Source organism: Cygnus olor, chromosome 11, assembly GCF_009769625.2.
Source record: "Cygnus olor isolate bCygOlo1 chromosome 11, bCygOlo1.pri.v2, whole genome shotgun sequence".
Classification (NCBI taxonomy): Eukaryota; Metazoa; Chordata; class Aves; order Anseriformes; family Anatidae; genus Cygnus; species Cygnus olor.
The window spans coordinates 9,564,977-9,584,437 of record NC_049179.1 but is presented as its reverse complement, the minus strand read 5'-3'; the positions used below and the strand labels follow the sequence as shown (position 1 = coordinate 9,584,437).

General features: G+C 43.7%; 1 protein-coding gene across 2 annotated transcripts in view; it reads right to left on the bottom strand.

The window, feature by feature from the left end:
- Positions 1–19,461, bottom strand: part of NPTN (neuroplastin) — a 51,307-nt gene that overhangs the window by 8,482 nt on the left and 23,364 nt on the right. For both annotated transcript variants that reach the window (XM_040570398.1, XM_040570399.1), the window contains exons 2-5: positions 15,736–15,904; positions 12,493–12,587; positions 4,004–4,137; positions 2,217–2,490 (exon numbers count right to left, since the gene is read on the bottom strand). In XM_040570398.1, the coding sequence (XP_040426332.1) occupies positions 2,217–2,490; positions 4,004–4,137; positions 12,493–12,587; positions 15,736–15,904 (672 nt within the window). The remainder of the gene's footprint in view (positions 1–2,216; positions 2,491–4,003; positions 4,138–12,492; positions 12,588–15,735; positions 15,905–19,461) is intronic.

Genomic DNA, 19,461 nt, shown 5'->3' with positions numbered 1-19,461 from the left:
ATGCAGTTAAAGAAAGCGCTAGAGTCTCCAAGGAAATACAGGACTCAAGTCGGCGTTTTAGTTGAGATTTTATGCCGATTGCATCTCTTCATCTAGGCAAACCTAATATGTAAATATTGACTGCAATATTGAGTATTGGATTTTGTCCTCCAAGAAAGTGGGCAGAGAAAACACGGTTCAGAGTTTCGTCACTCTCCAGGACTTGAGCTTAGCTGCCTTTAGAAGAATAGCGAACTGAGCAAGCAAAGTCAGTAACCTCAGTTACTTGGCTCATCATCTTGGACACCTACACCAGAGATGAGGAGCCTGGAATTCCTCAGGCATCTGAAGAGCAGCCAGACCAGCCAGGAAAACTTCAGCCTTTGAAACAAGCCCGTAACAAACGCCGATGTGCATTTCACCTCTGGTGTGTGCTCAATTGTGCTAACACACTTGTCGCATTGCAATCTGGTCAAGTCCAAGCCAATTTCTACTGGATTAAATCCAGTTTATGCTGCTTGCAATAACTATTTCCATATCTGATTACAATTGCTGATACCTTGTTTCAGTCCTTGTGAAACTTCACCAAGAGAAAGCTTGGGAAATGCAGGGAACTACCAACAGCCACCAAAAAAAAGAAAAGAGGTGAGATTCTCCCTGGCCAAAATGGTATAGCAATATGTGAGAAGCACGAGAAAACAAATTATTCTTCCAAATACATCTGAAGTTTTCTGGGCTGGTTGAGAGCCACTTACAGAACAAACTGCTGGCAGTAGAAACCCCTTCAGCAACCGTGAAGCTGTTAGTTGGCGGAAGTACATGCACAACACAGTATAAAGTTTGGTGGATACACACCTAGGAACGGTCCCAACGCATGCTCTGTAAGCAGTTAGTAATCGCTACCAAGGTGGTTAAGATCAAAAGCTAGTTTCCTCTAGGTATGCACTATTTAAGAAAGTTTCGATCTGCTGTGGAGGTGATCCAAGCCTCTGCCAGGCTACTAAAATTGATTACCTATTTTGTAAGATTTCTTCTTCCACTCGCTAAAACCCAGCTCGGGAGCAGTGAAGTTATTTTCGCCCCAGCTCGACAAGCAGATTGCTGTTTCAGCACCTACGTTTCCATCCCAAAGGCAAACATCTTGCTGTGCTGTTACCGAGTCCTTGTGCAACTCAATGGCGAGTCAGTGCTGCACAAGCTACAACACAGCTGCCTTTGGGAGGTACCTACTGTGCTCGCGGGCTCGTCCAACCCAGGAAAGTCCCTGTGATTCAGTGCTTCCCTGCACTGACTCAGCATGTTGCCCTCCATGTACTCCCCAGCACCTGATCCATTATCTGGACACGTCATGCTCCTACAGCAGGCAAAATGGCATTACCAGCTGTTTCTCACAAGGATTCCTTGAATAAGTTTTCTTGACAAACACAGTAATAAGCAACGAGCGTCAGGTCTGTTTGTCAATGTTTTTCTTTCAAATACTCATTTTAGCTTCAAAATGCCCCTTCCCCCATTTTTGAAAGAAGGAGAATACGCAGAAGTTCAAAGATAAAACAATTAAGCTGTTTGGTACACAACAAAGCTGTAACTAATCATTGCTACCATCAAAGCTAATAGCCTAATCTCTAGAAAATGCAACTCAGTAGACAGGAGAGTTTCCAGAGCATTCCTTAAATACATTGCTAATTCAGTTACACACCAAAATAAGAGCCCTACCTCCCACCTCCCCTCCCACCCTCCCTGAAAATGTGATATTTTTGAAGCATCTCTGTGGTCCCAATCCCTTTAAGTGCAATGCTTTCTTCCAAAACCTGCCCAGTGTCCAATCCAGGCGACATCAGGGATTATAAGGTTTCCAGCTCTCTCCCTGTGCTGCCCTATGCTCTGTGGGCTGGCATGGAAGGTTTCAGGGCTACTACAGTAGGAAAGAGACGGGAGCACAAGGCCCACCTCGTGCGACAAAACACATTCCAAATATTGTAAAAATTGCCTTCCCATCCCACAGTCCAAGATCCTGGGGAAATGCAGTGTTAGGACTTCACACAGCACTCGGACTCTCTCCGCTTACTGGGGTTTTTAGGATTTGGAGAGTGAACAGATGAGAAGGCAAAGAGCTCAGAGCTGAACGAGCTGCACTGATGATCCTTCCTGCCACAAAGACCCCCTCTGTTCTCCTTCCATAAGTTTGCTTTGCCTTTTCATGTTTTCCTCCTCTTACAAACGGCTTTGAGCACACTTACCGTCTGGGACTTCGTCCGGCCGCTTCCTTTTCTCATAAACAACTATGATGACAACGAGGATAACAATTTCTGCCAAGATCCCCAAAAAGGGCCAGAGGGGAGCCAAGTGGCTGCGGACACGGAGGATGGTTGTGACGGACATGGAGCCGATCTGGTTGGTTGCGTTGCACTGGTACTCGCCAGGATCCTCATTTATCTGTAGGTTTGTGATGCTGAGCTCGGTGTAGTTGTCTTTATTTGAAATAAAGAATCTGCCAGAAGAGTTGTTGATGTCCTGATGAAAGAAGAAAGGTGAAGAGGAGAAGAGATAGAGCTTAATAAGTCCTGGCACTGAGGCTTTTCCTTTTCATTTCTATGTCATGGCAAGTAGAAGAGATTTCATGGATTCTCACAAAGCAGTTGGTTCTTTAACACAACAGAGCCCACTGTCAGTGTTCATTCTATATCCCTCCCTGAAGTGAATTGTTTCAAAACAAAAAAAAGAAACCATGTCAGCTTGACTGACAAGCTGTATTCTTCTCCTGCTGTAACAGTAGCAGCCATGAAATGCCAGCGGTTGCGATGTACGTGTATGCTGCAGTGTTCTCAGCCTCATGCCTTACGAGAAACCATTACAATCCATTCCCCTCTATACAACAAAATGAAACAGACTAACTTAACCAGGCAAGAGAACTAGAGAGTGCTTGCCCAAGCAGGGGACAAAATGATTCCAATGTAGAGCAAAAAAAAGAAAAAGCAGTATAGGTTAAGATTATTCTACACTGCATTAGGTAGCATTGTCTAACTATTTAAGATACAGTGGACTTATTAACATTTTGCCTTTGTAACGTTTTTAAAGCAAACACGTACTGTTCTTAGACTGCCAAGTTTGTGAACTTCAGGAATATTTACAGAATCTGGGATTTAAGGCCCCATATTCTTTCCACATTTTGGAAAAAGATTTCCGGAATTACTTATTTTAAGAATCATAAGGGGCAAAACTGACAGAACAAAATACAAAGGTTTGATCTTCCTGAGAGCTAATCTTGGATGAATTTATCAACTTCACCAGAAAGAAAGCCTGTGGAGAAGTCGACAGAGCAACACACAGGACTCTGATGACTCACAGCACTGGCTAAGCTGCCCATACATCACTGTCCCATGAAAAATTAAGCTCACCCTTAACAGTGAGCAAACAACCTACGCGATTACTTGCTGAATATTTGTTCTTTGTCTATCAATCAAGTTACTGCTTCTCTGGCAGATGTAAAAACAGACAGGCTGAAGGATTTAGCAACTTTCAGCTTCTCTTCTGCTCTTCCAATTGCTGATCAAATTTTTAGCTCAACAGTTGGGTTGCCACATGGAAAAAATATGGGCACTTAAATGCTAATAGATATCACTGCCAAGTCCTCCTATTGAGTCTTGTGAGCTCAACTAGTAAAACCAAAAACCAATTTAAGTAATTTACAACTGAATGCGTTTTTAAAGTACATTTCATAACTCGTGTTTTGCAATTTGTAGCAGATACCCTCAACATTCCATCTTTCTGGACAACTCCTAACTTTGTCCAGCAGCAATGTAAAAAGCAACTGTTTGCTCAGCAACACTACAGGTGTGCAACAGTTTTGTATTTGCTGCTGCTGAAAAATGTCAGTTTTGCTCAGCCACATCTCAGACTTATGGAACCACATTTTGAGAAGTTACAAGGCACCCTAAAGAGCACATCCCTAGAGCTAAGGTGGTCGTTTCCTGCCTTAGTGGGAGTTTTGGGATATTTATACGTTCCTAATACCCCAGTTTCTTACCTCGAATACTCCATTGACCTTCTTGCGCCACACCCATTCGGGATGTGGGTAGCCCACGGACTTGCAGTACATGAGTGCCTCCTGCCCCTCATTTTTATTTTCACTTCGCTTGTGGCCAGTGATGTCAGGGATAGCTACAAAAGAAAACAGGAACTGCATTTACAAGCTGCTCAGTGGAGAGGTAATTATTTTAACCTTTGAGAATCTGCACGGCAAATAAGCGACAAGTTCCCTGGAAGCTATCACCTTTCCCACATTGAGCCCAACTTAAAAAAGGAAAACCGATTCCCACCTCTCTCCAACCAGCATCTCAGCTGAACATCTGCAAGCATATCACTCAGGCTTGGGTCGCCAGGAAAACAAAGGGGCAAGGGAGAAATCTCAACATTGGACTTCAGTTATCTACCAAAAACCTACAGAGCTGAGATGGCCCAGGTGCTCCTCAGGGCAGGAACAGGAGGAACATCATCTGCACCGCTCAGGAGGTCCCTGTGGCTCTGTGGGTACCTTCAGCTTTGAAGCAGAGCTGCCGGGGACCCTGGTTACAACCTGCCCATTGTGTCAGGGCTCTGCGCTGATCCTGTTCTTAACGCAAAGCTCCAAAAGCTGCATCGAGCCATTATTCCTTGCAGCGAGATTGTAGATTTGGTCTGCAAATGTACCGTGACCTGGAACACTTCACACTTGTTAACACCTTACAGCAACATTACAGCTGGTATATGTAATGCAGCTAAAGTTAAAATCCCTCCAACAGAGAACTGCTTCGTCCAGCATGTGTGCAAATATATTTTTAAGGGGGGCTGTAGGTAAATTGGGCAGCCCTGAGCAAAACACAGAATAAATATCAGCACCCTAAATATCAGCAGAGGGTTTTAATTCTGAATTAATTTGTCTATAAATAATGGCTCTGCCGTTCCCTTTGTGTGTCACAGCAGCCTGTCGCAGCCTAATGCCTCACGAGAGATTACGCTGGATCAATGGACTGCCTGAGCTGAACCTTCACTTAAGCAGATGGCTTCGGTGCTGCAGTGACCACCTTTAAAGCCCATTCGCTTTCTAGCTTGCTAATTACGTCACACGTGGCCTGCTGTGTGATCGCTGGGTGCTGATCTGTTAATCCAGTCAAAGTCCAATCTGAGAGCTCCAGGAAAAGACCCCTAGGTGCTGCAATTTATCACAAGGGTCTACGCAAGGGAAGTTCCCTTTGCTGCTAGCAAAACCTACAGGCAGAAGCAGGGAGGCTTCCTGATGGCTCATCTGCCACTGCAAGTCAGAAGATTAAGCAGAAATGAAATCTTGCTTAAGTCACAGCAAACTAATAAGTAAAATATCTCGTGCCACTGAGCAGCAGCACCTGAACCTGCTCTTCCCCCAAATTAAATCACAACTCTGGGAAAACGTTTGACAAATTTATGTGCTAAAGGCATTGCCGTATCTCAAATGCAAGGGCATTTGAAATGGAGAAGTTATCCCATGCTTTAGCGCTGGAGGATTCTTTTAGGACAGCAATGCAGGTGATCGATAACACTGTTAGGGGCTGCATTAAACGAAGCTTCTGAACCATGAAAAGTCTTGGCTGTTCAAACAAGGTACAGCATTCCTCAGCATCCATGTGTTCACCTGAAAAGACACCATCAGGAGAGACTGATGACCCCAGGCTTTTGTCAAAATGCCTCTGTAAATCCAAACAAATTCCAAAAATCTCACACCTGTTGGAAGTTGCTTACAGAAATCCAGTCTAAGTACAGGACCTCTGGTGGAGCCCCTAAAGAAGGTTATGCTATTTCAAAGTACTTTAATACAGTGAGCATGTCATCCTGTCCCCTTCCCGATTTTAAAGCATTTTCTCAGCAAGGAGCTACTCTTCAGTAAAGAGAAAATCCCTTTCTCTCTTGCAGGATGATACAACACCGAAGGAAGTAATTGAGTATCCCCAGAGGCAAATAATGTCTTTGCTAACAATACTGAATATACGTGACCAAAGCAGCAAGAATGGATGAAGCTAGAGGAACGCTGTCTAGTTGCAAGATGATGCCAAACAGTTTTCAAGTCAAAGGTCTCCAAGCAGAAAATAAATCAGCTTCAGGGCTAGGTGTGCTGCATTACACCTTCAGGATACTGGCATCAGTAGACACCTTCCAAAACGCCATCCACAGCCTCAAAGAGGAGTGTTATTCTTACTCCAAAAGATGGTGGTTCTTCATTAAGAAGCGAATTCCACTTTGTGATCCACCGAGAGGTGTCATCTCCTTGCTAGGCGTGGGAGGCTCTGTCAGGCAGGGGCGTGGTGAGCCCAGTGACTTCCCTGGGGTTTCTGCTTCCTCGAGGACGATACACAGAGCTTACCTCCAAGCCCCTGACAGCGAAAGGCCTGCAAGCATGGAGCATATGGGACAGACTTGGAGGCAAAGCGATGGTCCCGAAACTGGCACATAAGGGCTGTCAAAAGTAATTGTGAAGCACTCCCCATTAGGGAAAGAAGAAATAGGATTCATCAGCTTACAGTGAAGCCCCACACAGCCTCCATCTGTCAGCACTGGGTTTTCACCAGCAGGAAGAGGCTGAAAGCAGAGCCTTGCAGGGACAGGGCGCAGCAAGTCTGTGCCGTGCAGCTGGCCCACTTTTTCTAGGAGAAAGAAAGGGGAAGCTTTCTAGGACATGGTGACTTCTGCTGCAGGGTGACCTAGCGTTCTCCTACAGCCAGGAGATAATTATATTGAAGAAGAGGACATCTTTGCCAGGTTATCCCAATGAGAGCATAAGTGACACAAGCACACACTGCCTGTTCCTTGCTGGGCACAGTTATGCAGCAGCCATTTCCAGCTCTCTGAGGGCTGGGACTATTTTTGTACACAGTCTGAAGGGAGCATTACAGGGAATATTAATATTTCAGGGCATCTGATGCTAGCCAGTTTCAAGCTACGGCTGAGACATTTCCAGTACTTTTTCTATCAGAATGTTTGGCTAATTGCCTTCTGCTGTACAAGCTACATTTAAAATATCACCGCAGCTGACCTCAATCACAGATTTAGCAACAGAGCAACGTTTTCCTGCGAAGCTTTTCTAGTCAAGGTTTTTCTTACACCATTCTGCTCCAGTGCCAGTAACATATAAAGCACAGAATGAAGCAGGTTTTGTTCCTAAGGATTAAAATTTTACCTTGGCTTTTACACAGCAGTGCTCAGCAAAACCCACATCGCTGCTCAGACACAGCTCGCTGCGGAGATGTGGGCCCAACGCATTGTACCAGGTCCCACACCAGTGGAACCAAGCTAATGCTCCTGATAAAAGCAAGCAAGGACTTTTATTCTTACTTCATGAAGCAGGAAAAAACATACTGAGAATCTAAAGACCTGTTTGAAACAGCAGACAAAAGAGCAAAAAGAGGCAGGGCTAGTTTAAGTTAACTGATAATTAAAAGTATTTAACAAAATAAATACAGGCTTAGTCATTCTTAACACAAGTAATCTTATAAGCATCACTCTTTTGGTAGATTTAATATGCATCACAATAGAAAGGGGTTTTGTGCCAAAGCACACATTGTGCCTTCAAACTGCATGTACACAACAGGCACAAACTGCACTCAGGAGCAGCTTTCGGAACGGGTATGCTTCAGCACAGCCTTGGAAAGAGTGCTCTTTGGTTTCTCTGTTACAGGGCATGCAGTGCAATCCTCTTAATATAAAGGAGGGATTCAGTTCCTCATTTCCAAGTATTTTCAAGATATTTTACTAGCATTACTAAAACGGAGGGGAGGGCTAATACGCCTGTCAGTTCCAAAACAATGTCCCAGTTAACAGAACCTGTCAAGTTTTCCTATTAAGAGAAAATTAAAGCAAGGTGCTTAGGTGCAAAGGCACCTAAAAATATTCTTGCATGTAAAAACTATTACGTCTTATGGGTGACCTAGTAGAAGGTCTCTGAAGTTTTGTTTTTCTGCATTACAATTCTCATCCACATCTACCTTGATAGCCTGGGTGGAGAGCAAGGACACCAAAGGCACTGCAGAGATGGAGAACGTGACGTGCATTGCCCTTTCGGTGTTCAGGACCACTTTAAAATGCAGCTGTGCTGAGAGAATGCTGGATTCCTTAATTCACTTCTGGTACAGCATTGTGAAACTGCTGCAGAGGTTTCCTAAGACAGTCAGGAGTCAAGGAACCAAGCTCCTCCAAGGCTACTGATATAGCCACCTGTTTTCCAACACGCTGCTTGGGCTGGAGCCAGAGTGAAAGCAGAAGAGCCACGTTCTGGGTGCGGGTATATACGCCTGTGAAACCAGAGCCCGTGGCTCAGCTGCAGTTATGGGGTACAAGAAGCCTTTTACAGAACGGATAAGTTGTACACTCTCACAGAGGCAGTGGTCTGGGCACTTGCTATTGGGAAATCAACTAATTCTGTGTGACTGAAGAGGAAGGTGCAGAAGAAACAAGGAATGAAGAGAGAAACCAGAAGACTCCCCTTGGTGTCATGATGCTAAAAAGGACGAGGAAACGAAAAGCTCTATCTGGTGCACAGAAAGGTGCATGGCAAGAAAGGAGCCTGGGATGGGAAGGCGAGGCAGGGAGAACAGACGCCATCCATCACTCACACTGCGTACATCATGACCTTTCCTGGGGCTTGCACAATTTCTGGGCACACAGAGGGAACTGGAAGCAAGCTCTTCCCCAGCTGGTTCTCTCCACTGCTGTTCTGCACCAGGTGATGGTTTGTACAAGACAAAAAGACAAACTTGTTTCAACCTCCTTCTCCCAAGATCTTGCTACCAGCAGAAAGATTGCAGAGAGAATTCTTCAGAGAGCTACATCTCTTTCCTTTTGATCTTCAAGCTTGCAGAGCTCCAGCATCACACCACCACCACAAAAGCATGGTGGGCACTTCTGCTGCACGGAGACAGGGCAATTAAAAAGCCTACATCCAGAAAGGGAGCAAGACAGCACGCTGCATCTTGGCAGGATCATCGTCACGGCCCCTGCTGATAATGAATGCATCACTCAACACAAGCTCGTTACCTGCAGAGCTTTCAGCCAGCAGGTTTAGGAAGCCAGGGGGGAGAAGACCCCTGCTTCATGGAGGAATCTTTCCAAAAATCAACACTGGCCAAAGGCTGTTGTTTCAGGCTTTCAGCAGCTCTCACACAATGCCCCAAACAGCTCTGAGATAATTTGAGCAAGAAAGTTTCCATCAGATGCTTCACCCAAAAGCTGCCTGTATGAGGGAAGCCAGACTTGGTCCATTCCGGGGAACTCCCAGTGGCTGACATTAAAACCCTGTATTTTAATTCAATTGCTTTTATACAGTGCTGCCCCAGTAATTTCTTTTCCAAGAACAGCTGCTTTAAATATGCAAGCACATCTATCAGTTCTAACAGCAGTGCTCATGTTTCTGCATTTTTATCTTCCTACACAGCCCTTGTAGAGATTGGGGAAGAAAATAGGCAGCATTACATAAAAGGCAAATGGCACTGGTGTATCCTGGATTACATCTGCTGCAAGGCATTTGGTAGAGTTGTTCTCAAGTTGTCAGAAAGTCACTATTTTAGTCCACAAACACTTTTATATTCAGGGGCATCTTTTCTCCATGCATCAGCAGTTAAAAAACTGCAATGCAATTACAATCAGCAATTAAATGAATACATTTGTGTACCACTGCCCGTCCACAAGTACTCTGATGGGCCACATATGCAGGTAAGCGTTAAATTGCAGCTTCTGCGTGGCCAAACAAGATTCATGCATCACTGATGCATTACACATGCCTCGATTAACGAGGTAACATCTCCACGCATCAAGCTGTACCAAAATCAGTTTGAGTACTAGAACTGCTTTAGCAGCATGTGTAGAATATTTACACCAACCTGCAAGAATCACAAAGAATGCCTTCCTTTGCAAAATGGAAAAAAAAACAACACTGCATATTCTATGCAACTGGTGCAGATAGTATTCAGAGGCATTTACACCCCAGAAAATATATATGATACCGTGTAAGTTTAGCGGTATGGCTCTTCCAGGAGCAGTAACTTAAACACGCACTCTGATCAGAATGAATTTATGTGTAGCGGTAGGACTGCAGGGAGACTGTACACAAAGTTCACTTGTGCTTTAAATGCAGCCCCAATTTATTGCTACACAAATCTCTCTGCAACAGGGGTTGGACAGGAAAGCACATTTTCAGTTTAAAAGTATCCATGTATTCCAGTTTCCAACGTGCTTTGCAGAACACTTGCGAAGGTACCGCCACTTCAGACAACACTCCTCTGTGCACGCAGACCTCAATACTGCTCTGTCGAGGAGGAATTCATTCAGCCACTCCTGGGATGCTGCAAGGAGGAGCCAGAGTACAGGATTACCCAGTCCTTGCATTACGGCTGCAGAGCAAGCTGCAGGTGTGATGCCTCCAGGAGCAGTGTTCATTAACTTTCAAGTGATGATTGCTCATCTGTACCTATACATAAATTATCTGTGCAAAGTGGCTAGTAGGATGAATTATTATTCTCCCTCTGCCCTTTCTGCCAATAGATCAATCAGATATATTGGCGTTTCTTCCTGCAGCTTGAAATCCTCCCTCCCCGTGCAAAGCTCCCTGCCAAGCTCGCCCGGTGCCCCCGCCTGCCACTGGGCAGCAGAGACGCCTTAAGCCAAATGTCTCTAAAAGGTCTTTTGACAGATTATACAAAGCTGGAAAAGGTCTTATTCAATCCATTATCAGACCTATATTTCCTGTCTCTGGAAGCAATTTGTCACCCCTGAAAGAAGCCTAGAGAAGGCAGAAAGGACTAAAATCTTAATTAAGATATTGAAATATTCAGCAGTTACAGTGTAAGAGCAGAATGCAAAAATTTCCCCAGAACCAAGAAAAAAACACAACTGTAAGTTGAACACCCAGAAGACAACCTCACCAGAAGTACAACTGGAGTTTGGATTCCAGTTGATTTAAGCACAGCAGTAATTATTTTTAGAGCTGCCATCAGATTTCCAATCAATAGCAGCCCACTTCAGGTGCTGCACACCGCTTCACTAGGCCAACAGGAGCTTGGGGTGCATCATTGGATCGTGAAAGGAAATATTGACTTATGAATAAGCAAAGAAGGTGTTTGTATGGTTCAAAAGATTCTTTGCTCATGAAGAAAGATGATGTTCAGAATAATTTGTCATTTCTCACAGGCTCCTGAACTACTCTCACTTGCTTTGGATTCAGGAACCTGACCATGCAGCATTCAACGAGGCACCAGAAATCTTCAGGAGAAAGGTTTCAGCTTCTGCTGCAGATCTGTGGTGCCTAATTTAAACAGCAGTGATCACAATATAGATGAGGACAGGCTGCATCACCAGTGCAGGGATGCTAAGAAATAGAGAAGCACCCTCCTTCCCACTCACTGCTGTTCCTACAGCAGCAGAGGAAGCTCTGTCTAAGCTGGGGACGCGATGAAGATGGTAAGTAATGCTCATTTAGATTCCGAACTAATTTACAGTACACCATAAAACAAGCATATTAGTACAAACCCAGACACACATAGGCTGGCTGCAAGAATTTTTAATCAAGTTTTTGCTTGACCTCATCTGTCTTTGACTAACAAGGCTGCCATAATGCATCATACCGTAGAGCACTAGGGGAAAACTACTGCATAGCAGTGACCACATCCTCATGCTGGCCAGTCATTTCCATGGTTATTCAACAAACAAATTGAACAGCCATTTAATACTGGATAGAACACCAGTATCTCTATGCTACCTGTCTTTTTTACACCCAAAACATTGAACAAAAGAGCATCAACTACAGTAAAGCTCTGGGCAAAGAGCACATTTGCTGCAGCACAAGATTTTTTCAGGCTACTTTCACATTCTGCAGATTCTAGCCACAATTTTCTGACATCTTTATGACCCTAGGAGTATCAATATGCACAAGACAGGAAAAAAAAAACATGCATGAAAGCAGAAAAACCCCAATCTGGTACAGGGCATCTGTCCAAACTGGCACCCAGGCTTTCCCAGCAGTTGGACTAGTCTCTGCAGACAAAAAGCTACAAGTACATCAGTTCCAAGCTGTCACATGTGAGATGCTGGCTCTTCACTTTTCCCCATTCAGAAACAGGAATTCAAAATACATTCAATACATTCAGAAGGCCTCATTTACTGTTAGACTGAAACGGGGAGGGAGCCCCAGTTGTCTTAAACATATTCTGCAGCAATCTTTTTATCCTGCTTGGGCAGACGTGCTCATTGTAGCAGTGCAGGTAAATATGCTAGAAAGGTGTTTTAGTGCCCTCCGTGAGGACCACAACTCCAATATTCACATTCCCATATCTGTGAGATCTTACCCCGGGGATTTTCTGTAAGACTTCCTCTGAAATTATAACTAAACATTGGATAACAGGCTTGATTTCATAAGAAAAGGCCTCCTGAGTTTGCCTTCTTGCACCGACACCGAGTGAGATAGCAGAGGCAGTGAAAACACTTGACTTCTAGGGAGAGGAAACAAAACAAAAAGAGTACCTCTCACTTCTATAGTGGCGTTGGCTACGGGAGAGTTTGAAAACACAAACACGCACAAGTATTCCCCTGACTCTTCTGCTCTGGGCTTCAAAATCCTGCAGACAGGGAGAGAACAGATGAGCCATGTTAGGTATTGTGTTAGCATTCAAAAACGAGCAGGCTAGGAGGTTTTTTACTTTAATCCTTTAACAAATAATAGCTGTGAAATTCAGTTAATTCAAGGGGTTGTACAGATGCATCTACATGAAATAAATGTTGTTTGCCCAGAAAAAGGGTGAGCTCTAGTCAGTACCAACTGAGCTGGAGAAGCTGCATTTAGTTTAAGAGCAAAGAAGGCCCCTCACAACTGTTAATTATGCACTCCAGCTTATATGGAAAATTAGGCAGCTAATAAATCACCTCTCTCTCTCAATGGGACATGATATGTACTACCTACATTGAAAAAATTGTTGCACACCCAACTGGGAAGTGATAAATTAGAGATACAATCATGGCTAAATGCTGTCATCTCAAACTGTTTTCTTTTGTAACAGCAGATATGAGACTGCTCCATTAATAGCGTTCCCTGAGTCAGATGCGACATGGAAAATCTGCAAAAGCTGGTCAGCTCACGAAGGAAGGCACCACGTAGGAATCTGCTGCCATTTAGGAAATTAGGAAAGACTAACTCAATAAGAGCTAGCAGAGGGAAAAACAGATGCAAGCCGACCAGAAGAAAACTGGAGCTGCAACAAACGCAAAGGAAAAAAAAATCCAGAAGAATTTACTTTGGAGATGGTGTTAACTTCAAGTCCACCAGCTTTTGCTGTCCTTTGAAAAGCTTTGGGAAACAAATTACTTAAAAGCTCTAGGTGTATGTTCTTCATATAGATACCTACAAAAGACATCTTAGAGTAGGGAAACATGCTATGATGTGACACAGTTTACATCCCCACACAGCATAAACAAAATATTGTTCAGTATTCCCCATTGCTCCCCTATACTGAAAGGCATTTTAGTGTTTTTGTTTGTTTGTTTTTTTAATTTATCTTTAAGCACATTAAGTGGATAGCACACAGATGAACGAACAGGAACCCTACAGAAGAGCACTGTAATAAAAGAATTTAATTGCACATGGAAACTGCTTAGACACGTGGAAAAAGCCGCTCACTTTGACAGTGCACTTGGACCCAAGTCTTTACTCTGTTCGCAGGGCTTACTTTCCAGTCACTGGTGAAAGTCTAAACTTAGTTATGAAGTTACTGTCTTTCTGAAACATGGGTGTTATCGTTAGATCTGAGTTAAAATTAAAGATTATCTCAATGACAAAGAACAATCATTGACCATTACCAAACATCAAAGCTGTACCTGGCTTTTAAACCACAGCCAGGCAGAGCAGGAGCACGTTAACTCCGAACACGAGTGCCCACTGACAAAGGGTGGAAACGTGCACTCCTCGCCCAGCTGCACGGCACAAACCCCACCCAGGTATTTCCATTACTAAGCTGTTGTAAAACTCCAGATATTTCCATTACTGAGGTGTTGTAAAACTCAGTAAGCATGGGGGAAGGCACAGACTACCTGTCTTTCTGTGATTCTCTTAAGGGCCTTAATATTTCAGCAAGCATACTCTGGCTGCTTTTTCTTTCCTTTTTTTTTTTTAATCAACACTTAAGAAGTGGAAGAAAAAAGACATTTTTTCAGTTCTACAGACTTCTTTTTAAAGTGTGAAAGTATGGCAGCCTCTAGTAGAGTTGTATTGCCATAAATCAATAAAACAAGCGTAAACTGATAGAGCTTCAGAGCTGTAAAGACAGACAAGAGCTTAGCCAACAACTCTCTGCCCCCTGGTTTTAGAAGAAGCCCAGCTTTTCATGGCCAGAACTGTTACTGAACTCTGAATCAAATGATGAAGAACATGGAAAGAAGTCACCACTTTTCTCCTCCAAACTATGAATGCAGATGAGGGGACAGGTTTCTTCCATGGGCGAACAAGCACTTTGCTAAGGCAGCGAAAACCATAAGTATTTTTTAATCCTGTGCCAGCAAGCAACACTAGTGCGGTAACGATCCTGCAGAATTCTGGTGGAGACAGAAAAGCCAGGTGTGTACAGGCAGGTTTCCCTCCTTTAGAGCAGAGACAAGGCACAGTAAACCAGATGTGCTCTAATTTAACAGGCCTCACCTAGACATAAGCATCTTCTTCTAGCGAAACAGCTAAGTAAGGGGGGGGCAGAATTGGTCTCACATCTCCAAAGAGTAAGATGCCAGCACACAGGTGCTTAAAATATTCTTCAAGTGCTTTTCCTTCTAGCTTAAGACTGAACAGAAGGCTCTATTTGCTATCCATGCTACCTCCTAAGAGAAGGAAATGAAATGGGGGAAAAAAAGCAAGGAAGCCACACACACAATAAATCTCTGGTGGCATTACTGAGCACGTTCTGTATGCTCTCATCAGCTCCATGGCTAAAAAGCCCCATTGCAGGAATACTGAAAGCCCCAAAGGATTTATGCTTGATGCAAACGACAGACACGAAAGAAGTGGCTGCACACGTTCTGCTCTCCTCCACACCCTTAGATGAGAAGCAGAGACAAAGTCAGAGCATGCACATGTAGAACAGATTAAGGCTGAAAATGCGGACGTACTGACACATAAGAAGCACAAGTGATACAGCTGTACTGATTTAACGAAGACCTGGTACCATTTCATAGTACTGCTCAAACAACTCTCAGAGAGCAGTCTTATCTCCTAGGGCCAGAAAATGATTAACACAGCTGACTCCAGCAGGGCTTTATGTGCTGTGTTTCCCTGCACGATAAAAATGCACAGCTGCAAATTCATCCTTATGTAGACATAAACAGGATAGAGATAGAGCAGAATATACTCAAGAGGGGGAAAAAATGAAAGCTAGACGTGTTGTCTGCACCTATGCCACACATCACACATAGTCCAGAAAAAAACTAAAGGAGTTTAGAGTGAAATTATGGGCAACTTGACAAAGAGAAGTTCACAGAGTGTTTTTGTTGATGCTATATTTTTGTGATAGCTGTAGACAATCTCCCCAAGTTGTTCCTCTAACTGTTTCACAGGCATACTTTTCATAAAGCCTCTAACATGGATCAATTCCCACAATTTGTCCGACCACGGTGATGCTGAGCCAGGGACCCTGGAGTCCCAGCAGCTCACTAAGTACTGCAGCTGCAGGTTTGCCAATTCTGCCATTCTCCAGTATAAGGTGGAGATTTTTCCCTGAAGAGACTTACTTGTATTCTGTAGTGTTTGAAGGTTTTCTAGTGCCAGGGATCTCTTCTCCATTCTTCACCCAGTAGCTGGCAGAAAGGGGGCTGGGACTCGTGGTGAGGTTGCACTGCAATGTGACGGCCGGGCCATACAGATGGATGGTTACATCCTCGCTGGCATTGATCCTCGGCTCTGGAAAAAAAGGGACACATTAAATAGCAACAAGTCTTCACTGGCAAATGTGCCACACTAGTCTAAAATGCAAAGGGCAACAGGGAAGGGGAAAATGAGACTACACAAGGAATGTCACTGCACTAATTCGGGAGACATCAAGAAAGTCACAATAGAACAACTGACTACTAGCGAAGGCAACACCTTATGGATCAACTCCCCTGTGTGGGAAAAAGAGAATTAATTATTTTAGATTTTTATGTTTAACATTGCTACAAATATAAGTGCAACATGGCTAATCATTTCTACACGTGGCTGAACTTAAAATGGATAATAAAATAGATAAATGTTTGTCCTGAGACTATACATAAGAAATCAGCTATTCCTTCGGAAGCAACTTCTGTCTGGCTATTACTTGTTCCCTCTACCTACTCTGAGGTTTGAAACAAACCCATTTTCTGTGCAGAATAGCTCTCAAAGTCAGTCTTCTGAATAATGTTTCTGGACTTGACCCTGCAAAGAGACTAATGTCTACCTAAGATATCCTGTCTTCACCTGGCCATTTCTCCTGGCAAGACAGGAGCATTGCTCTGCTAGCACAAAACCCTACAAAGCAAGTGGGCAAAGTTACATTTGACACATCTTAAGAGAGGTGCAGGGCAATTTCACCGGTACCTGGAATTAGAGCAAACCCCGCTGTGAATAAGGCACAAGTCTGATGAAGGATGGCTGAAAGCTGTCCTTAATGCTTAAAATTAAAAAAAATAGGAATGTACACAGTGTTAAAACTAGTCAGGTTTCTAAAGTAACCTGAACCATGAACATTTATGAAGGGAAAAAAAAATGTGAGCCTCATGACCTAAACAGACCAAAGGAGTTGGATACTTTGCTGGCTGTGCTAGGACTGAAAGCGGGCTGTTTCTCATGGCAGTCTAACCTGGCACCATCACACTGACATGATTTAGGGGAAAGCATTTCCAAAGCAATCAGCCTCATATTAGGGCACTGCCCTTTTTTCTTCAAATTGAGCAATTACTCCCTAACAAATAAGGGGGGGTGACTTTTTTTTAGAATGTCTGGAGACAGGTTTCCTACTAAACTTGGTAAAAAAACTTTTCAGTTGAAGGTCTCAGGTATCATAGCTGGTTTTCAGTATTCTGTTAAGAACAAGACTTAACAGAGGATGACAGATCTTATAGTAAATTTAAGAATTCTTGCCATTAGACTTCTGAAATGACCTTAATTTCACATTGAGTACAGTTAGAGCTCGTACTAGAGGCCACTGCTCTAGCAGTAAATGTGTGTCCTCTGACTTTTATTTATTTATTTCCTTACTTTAAAGGGAAAAATGAATTCCAAAGCTGCAGCTCTCGCCTCTGCTCGTTTCAGCAGCCACACTGCTCCAGTGCCAACCTCTCTGAACACAGGAGGCCCCTCCTCTGCATTTGGGTCAGCAGCAAAGTGCTAGAGGGTGAGGAAATAGGTCAGGAATGAACAGGTCGGTGATTTTTGCAAGTCAGCATTTTTAATCCTGTAAGGTTTTTTTATGCCTTGTCATAATGTTATTTGGAATGCAAATTTAGTCATATGCATGCAGTCTTCTCGATATTCATCTGCAAAGCACTTGGAAAACAAATTAAACGGAATGAGAAGTAGAAAATACAGTACTGTCAAAAACGCTGCATTTTTCATCGCATAAAACATTCATTTCTCCAATACTACAGTACTTAGATTATTGCCCAGAGAGGCAGGGAGGTAAAATATCTACCTACTAATAACTTGACACAGCCCTTTGGGGCTGCTGTGTATCCTTTTCTCCTTTCCTCAGCAGGCAGGCTACAGAACTTCTTTTCACAGCTATTTAAAACAAGGACTATCATTTAACTGCAGAAAAACTCACAGGTACTGTAGAAATAGCTTTTTTTTCCTGATGCTTCTCATAGATACCTCACCATTATCAACTGCATTTCTGCCTCGTGATAGCCCTGCTGGGAATTTTATCTGTTCAAGGAGCTGTTTGGGTCCTACAGGGCACAAAATTGTTTGATTACTTTTTCCATGCCCGACAAAAAGCATGCGTGCCTTCTTAGAAAACCACTACCAGGGCTTTGGAGAGGTTTTTAGGAATGTGTTTGAAATAGTAACTCAGTGTTTGAATATTGATACATAGAGAAAAAAACTTTTGCTAGAATTCACTGCTCCTGCTGGGGTTTGTTTTAAATGTTTTGCTTTGATTATGAAAGCGGTGTCCTCCAAGTTTTTAGTACCTGCTAACCAACAGTGTCCAAAAATATTTACAGTTTTCTCAGGCCTGCTTTGCTGGGGCCTTTTGTGTCTGACTTGCAACCTCTTCAAGCTTGCGATGTGGCTGGAGACAACTGCAGCCTCGTTTACATCTTTTCCCTGCACCTGTGTTACTTTAATTTGTAATAATTAAATGCAGTGAGGCAATTCCAGTCTGATTTAGTTCTATAAGACAAATTGCATGTGGAGTACTACTGGGATAGTAACATCCAGACAGGGATGTCCTATTGAAAGAGAAAGACACAAGAGGCTTTTCACACACCACTTGCACTGTCCATTTCATGTAGGTCCGGGTTTTTACACAAAGACATCCATAAGTGATATTCGTTATCCAAACCAGTAACAAGATTGAAGCCAGAGGTAGTTCTTGGGTGCTAACTTTTAAAAATCAAGTTGCACTTGAGCTCTCTGCATTCTTGTTTTGGTATTGGACGCCAGCTGTGACTTATATGACAGTGGGAAGAGAGAGGTTCTGCTCTTTGGATCCAGTTGGTGTTCCCTTTCCATGATGCTGACGACACATGAATGACACACGAGGCCAGCAGCAACGTAGCCACCATCAGCTGGAAATACCAGCACTGAAATACCAGCAGACAGAGAACTCCAGCTTCAGAGACAAGTTGTGTTTGCACACAATTAAGCCACCGAGAGATTTTGGGCAGTGGCTGAGGTCCACATCCTCAAGGGCAGCTTGGAAGTCTGCTCTTCCCTCCTCTCCGTTTCCAGCACAGCCATGCAGGGGCTTAATGTTCAAGAGCTGTTTCCCAACATCAACAGGTCTGATCTCCTGACATAGCCAACATTTCGGAGCAAAAGCATTGAAGTATTTGGTTCAACACTTTCTCCCACACATAAGCGTGAATAAAACACAAAACTGGAATAATCAGCCCGGTCACGAGGCACTTAGCAATGAAGTCACGGCACAGGCTCCAGAATTAGCAGCACCAGATGCGACGAGTGATGGTAGCTGGGGAGGAAGATGAGCTGTTAGGCTTCAGTCCCCAGAGCAGGGAGCTTCAATGGCCTGAGAGAGGAAAAGCCCACTTCCCATACAGAGACATCTTCACAGCAGTTCACTCCCGAATGACGTGATCACCGTCACTGGCTTTTCAAACAAGATTTTTCTCCCTCTGTAGGTCACTAGAGCCAACCGGAAGACACCAGGAACTCACCATGTTCAAGAGAACTGGAGGGTCTGAGTCAGGGGTAGTTCAGGAGACGTGACTTCTGCAAGACAAGGTTTTTATGCTTTGCCTTAAGGTTGTACTATTACC